At 17.8% G+C, this 6569-nt stretch overlaps 1 protein-coding gene across 1 annotated transcript; it reads left to right on the top strand.

Moving 5' to 3' along the window:
- Positions 1–6006: 6006 nt before the first annotated feature.
- On the top strand, positions 6007–6565 carry MKS88_003486 (uncharacterized protein; the record flags this gene model as incomplete). The annotated part of the gene is made up of 2 exons (XM_067216581.1): positions 6007–6093; positions 6221–6565. 2 exons carry the CDS (start codon positions 6007–6009, stop codon positions 6563–6565), a joined length of 432 nt encoding a protein of 143 aa, XP_067072301.1.
- Positions 6566–6569: the final 4 nt, after the last annotated feature.

Below are 6569 nucleotides of genomic sequence, written 5' to 3'. Positions count from 1 at the left end.
AATGAGTAATAAGTAATAATCTTATTTCTGTACAGTATTATTATTTATAAAGTAATAATTGTAATATATATTTAGTCATATAATAAGCATATTTCTTCATTTTAATTATTGAACTTGCATATTCTTGGAAATCCTTATAGAAGACATTAAAAAATTATGTTCAATGTTTTAGGGCGAATTTAAATATTTTATTATTTTTCAGATTATAAATTAATATGTTTTTTATCTAAAGTAAGTGTTATGGATTAATATATATATTTGTAAATTTAAATAGATTCTTATAATGTAAATTTATTTGTGTGTTAAAATTAATATATAAGAGTACAGTTAAGATATATTTATTGAAAAATTTAATTTATATTTTAAATAAAAAATAACTGTTTCAATTTTTCATATCGCTATATTCCAAAACTATTACTTGTTAAATTAATTTTTATTAGATCATTATTCTTATGAAAATAAAAATAAATGCGTTTTGTTTTGTACATAAAGAAAAGAAGTAAAAGTTTTTTACTGAATATATAGATATATTTACATAAAGAAAAACTTAATATATTTTATACAAAATAAATTTTAAGAAATATTTGTTATAATATATATTTATTGTAAAATTTTCTTAAGCGGATATTTAGTTTATTTTGCACAATGTATAATGGAATGTATATTTATATATTATAATATTTTTATTAAATGCAAGTTATTTAAAAATGTTTAATATTATAAGAATTTTTTGTAATAACAATAAAACAAAGATCCAAATCCTATTATTATGTCATTATTGTTACTAGTTTTAGTGGTATTTTTGTATAACATAAACCGAATGAATAAATATTATATTAACAATTTATAAATAAGCATACCTTATATAATTTTTGTGTTATATATTAATGAAAAATTAAATTAATAAATTGAATATAATCATATATTATTAGAAATTATGAATAAATTATATTTTTCCTTTATCTTCATAGTGGAAATATAAATATATCAATATATCTATAAAAAGTTAAAATTTTATTCGATGGCAACAAAACTAAATAGATATGTTCTACTATCATTTCGTTATTTATGGGTATTTATTTATTTATATATAGAATATTTAATTGTTGTGTATAAATATATTAAGTAAATATATAACATTATTTAAAGAATATATATAAATACATAGATTTTTTATTTTTCATTTTTAATTATTACATATTTATAATGATAATATTATAAATAAGTCATATATAAAAGGAAGGATATTTTCTATATATGTAATTTATAAGCACAAATTTATATTTTGGTATTTAGGTTATGGATATCAGATAGACAACATTTATTTATGTAATTTCATTAAGATTGTATATACGAAATCGTCATATTTAATAATTTTCATCTTTTTTCGAATAAGTGTATACCTACATATATTAATTTATGATTAAACTTAAATAATTGTTCATTTTATTCAATTTTATAAAAATTTCTTAAATGCTTAATATAAAGTGAAAAGTTAACAAAAAGGTATGTATTTATATTTTATATAAGAGATTAAGTCAATACACTATAATACTATGTATATGCAGATATTATTACATTTATACTGGAATTACTCTATATCTTCTTTCTTTTTTTCTTCCTTTTTTTTTCATTTTTCCTAATTGTATCCTTTCTATAAATACATATTTAATTAACAAAAAACGATAATATATACAGTATAGAAATATAAAAAAATTTCATGTTATAATAACGATATAAGTTATACAGAATTAAAAATTTTAACATTCGAAAATTGTATTGCAGAATTAAAAGAAAAATATTTAACTATAAATTATATATTATTTCATATATAATGGAGATTATTATAAATTCAATTCAATAAGTATATTACATGACACAAAAGTTTGTACATATTATTATAATTATAAGTAAAAGAGTTTTATTAAATATTTTTTAAATAATTTATTGTTGTTACTACAGTATTGTTATAAGGATTAATATTTTACTAGCAAAAACCAGTATTTCTAAAGGATAACATTTAAAAAATTAAAATTATTATTAAGTATTCTTCAAGGAAAATAATAAATATTCTGTTAATATAAAGTACAATATATAATCTATGTACCAAAATTTCTATACTCCGTCTATTCCATATTCTACATAAAGTCAATATGTATAAAATTAAAGAAATAATGTATTTTGTTTTAATTTTATTGTTAAAAGGATTTATAAATATATAATATATTTGATGAAATATATATAAATGTATATATTTAACACATGTGAATATATTCAAATTACTTTAATGTATGTTATTATTTTTTTCTTTTTTAAAACATTAAAATAAAAATTGTATAATACACTTTTAATGTTATTGTTCCTTTTCTGTATAGTGAAATACATTATAGTTATATATATTTCATTATGTTTCTGTGAAAAAATAAAAAATAATATAAAATTTTTTAAATAAATATTGTTCCTCTTATTATTAGTAGTATATTATATTATTATTATTAATAACTATTTTATTAATAAATATATTGAAATATTAAATATGTTATAAATGGAACAAAAAATTAAGTTACCTTCTTTGTTAAGTTTTCTGTCTTTATCCTTTTAATTCTGATATGTCATTTTTACAATAATAGGGCATGATAATATTATTAGATTTTATTTTTTTATTCATATTTTTCTTGTTTTGTTTATAATAATATTCTTCATTACAATTAGCTTATTTATTCTTTTAAAAAAATAATTTTTATATTTTATTTTAAAGGGAACTTAACAAAACCTTGTTCAAGAACTTCAAAATTAGTAGAATAGTAAATATAATAAATTATAGATTAATATAAAAATATGAACATAATAAGGATTCAAATATTATAGCGTTAAATAGAGATATAGGAATAAAAGAATAATGGAATAAAAAAGCTATATATAATAATGAAAATTTCTTAACACAAAAAGAGAAGATATCTAATAGATATCCATTAAATAAGGCTCAATTCTATACATAATTACCAATTATAATAGTAGAATTTTTGATAGAAAATATTTTTATATTGAAAAGGAATGGATAAAGAAAATAGATTATGATGTTTTTTTTGAAATAAAGAGGAGAATTCTGGGTATATCATTAAAAAATAAAATGTAGAAGCTATGGATTTGGAGTTATTATATTTTTTCTTTTTTCTTTGTCAGGAATAACTTCTTCAACAGTAAGAAGAATGGGATATTTAAATACTGTAAACGAAAAGCTTATAGAACATATAAAATTAATTGTAATGTTGGAAGATGTATACACAGTACAACCCTATACTAGTATAATGACCTTTAGGATACATATCACTATGACAGATATCCTATTTTTGATAACAATTTACACGATCTTTTGCAATAATGAAAGGTATAAAAAAATCAAGTTGATTAATGAGTTAAATTTATATTAGAGAATATGTATATATGTGTAAGAACGTCTTTAATAAGTAAAAATAGTCTTAAAATTTTCAGTGATATACTTAAGAAGCATATATATAATTCTAATATATTATAAATGCACATATTCTTACGTTGTCTCTTTGATATCTAACAATAAAATATTATATTCATTTTTTCTGAAATTAAATATTTTAATATTTTATAATTTGTATTTTAAATTAATTTGGTAGCCTAATATAATATTATGGCATAATATGTATATTTGTAAATTTAAATATATTTGTAGGAATATTTATGTTTTTGTTTTTGAATGAATATATATTTGTATATTTTTTATAATTTTTGTAGATCTGTGATAATTTATATTTTTACTAGTATATGATTCTTTATATTATATATCTGATCTATTATAAATTGACTATTTGTTCATATAATAAGAAAAATGTAATATTAGTTTTAAATTAAAAATAAATGAGTCTTGTTTTGAGCTTAATTACAGGAAGCCAGTATATAGAGATTAATTTTTATGTATTTAAGTATTCATATACATTAGTAAAAAACATGTTTATTCTATAAAATACGTTTTGTGTAATATATAATATAAAATATATTAATTGTAAACGTCTTTTTAACAAATATTTTGTTTTACATAGATTTAATAAATGTACAGTTATAAATGTATAAAAAAAAATTATATTTTTTAATTATACTTATAACTTCTTACTAATTGAGGGATTCAATATAATAACAGTTATGAAAAGAGTTAACAGCAATTATTTTATTATTATTCCAAGTTGGAGTGTTAATTAAATTTAGTGAAAATCAATTAAATATATATTAATTTGAAATTTAATAAACTTAAGTTATATATTATGAATTTATTTTTTATGTTATTCAATAATTATGTTAATGAGTTAATTTTAATCATATATTATTATTAAATACGTAAAATTCTTTTTTTTTGGGGGGGGGTTTGATTTCTAATAATTGTACAATGATAAAAATACAATATATGTATCTGTAAAAATCTAAATTATCATCAATAGTAATCGAAATAAATATATATTTTGTACAAGAATTTCATCGTATGTAGGTATTTATTTATATATTCGTACTATATTCATAGTCTTTTATAAATATATAAGTAAAGATTTAATATTATTTCAAGAATGCAAAATGATACATATAGTTTCTATTCACTGATAAGAACTCACATATATTAAAATTCTCATTTTGTAAATGAAATAAAATAAAACAAAAAACACAAACTGTTTTCTTATATACAATTCATATATACAAATATATTTTTGGTTTAGATGCGCGGGATAGTATTCAAGTTATTTCTAAGAACTGTTCAACACAAATTAGTGTAATTTTGTTTTTACTATAAAATGCAATGAGTGTTATTATTAATATGGTTTATGACAATGTTGTTGTAATACATAAGTTTATACATACTTTTAATATTTTATTATTACTATTACGTAGTTCCTCAATTAATTCTATTTTATAGTTTTTACTTATATGTGCTTAATGTAATAAAATATTAAGAAAAAAATATATGTGTTTTTATTGTTTATTGCATAAAAAAATATATTATTGAAACAATGATATCCTAATAATTATGCAGTTATGAAAGTATTAATATATATTATTACTTTTATTTTATTATATAATATTAAAATTTCTTCTAAGTTTATATATATATATATATATATATTTATTTATTTATTTAGAAAACGTAATAAATAATAAATTATATAGTAGAATTTTAAAACAATTCATTTACAAGTAATATGAATTAAGCTTAATTTAAAATCGTAATTTACAAAAATTATTATACAAAAATAAAAAATTCTCATTTATTGAATTTTTAAATATATATTAAATTATATATTTTGTAATATCTAGTAAATTATGTTTTTCTAAATATATTATAGATAATTGAATAATTAAAGCGCCGCAATTAATATAATACAAAATGTTGTAGTAACTATGCTTTATTTAACTTTATTATTATTAGAATATTATAATAATTTATATTATATAATATTAATTTCCAATTTTTGAAAACAAATGGTTTATAAAATTAGAATTATTAAAATAAAAATATTGCTAAATTTGGTTATTATCTAAATACAGGGAAAATTCATTACCTATATTCTCTACATTCTATATGCTACTACATGAAATATATGTTTAGAAATATTCAGTAAACTTATTTTTTTTTTAACATATTTATAGGTGATGAATAAAAAAATATTTAATTATTGTTCCACATTAAATAATTAAACTATATTTTTTGAATATTTATAAATGTATTCAAATTATTTTTTTTAATAAAAAATAATTTTTTAAAATTAAAATAAAGATAAATATTTTATTATATATAATTAAAGATATTTTTCTTTGTGTCTACTGTTAATGATATTATATGTACTTTTTTTTTATCGCATCATAAATACATAAAAGAAAAATGAAAAAAATACTAAATATATAATTAATTATTTTTTAACATTAAAAGAATATTATACTATTGTTTATTTATTTTTTCTTGAATAAGTTATAGTATTAAAATTTTATATTATGGAAAAAAAAATGATGATACTTTTACATATTAAAATTTATGCGTTTATACTTTTATCCTGGACATACCATTCTGAAAATGACATAGTATGAAAATATTATTTGAAAATATTTTGGTTATTACCATTTTTAGTGTTTTATTTTTGTCAATAAGCTTTTTTAGCATAAAATATTTCATTTATTAAATAACAAATGTTTACTTTGTTTTTTTTAGAGTATATTTAAGATGTCAGAGTTTGATAACTACCAGATTGAAAAAAAAATAGATACAAGCACATATAGGATACTAGCAAAATATAAACAAGATAAGGATTCATGTGATGTATATTTACAAGAATATATACCAAAATATGAATCAAACAAAAAAAGGTACATATCTAACAATGAAGAAAAAACCCCAGAAACAAAAAAGCAGTCCAATGGAAGCGCATCAGTGAATGAAGGAGGTCATAAGCAACATGTTTTGGTTGTTTTTTTTGGTAAAATAACAGCAGCGCGTCAGATCCGCGCTGCCCGTACAGTGCGCAGGAAGCCTGCCACCGCTCCGTTGTTGTTGTGAGAGA

Source organism: Plasmodium brasilianum, chromosome 11 (assembly GCF_023973825.1).
Source record: "Plasmodium brasilianum strain Bolivian I chromosome 11, whole genome shotgun sequence".
Classification (NCBI taxonomy): domain Eukaryota; phylum Apicomplexa; class Aconoidasida; order Haemosporida; family Plasmodiidae; genus Plasmodium; species Plasmodium brasilianum.
Note: the sequence above shows the minus strand (reverse complement) of the source record. Positions and strands in the feature narration are given on the sequence as shown.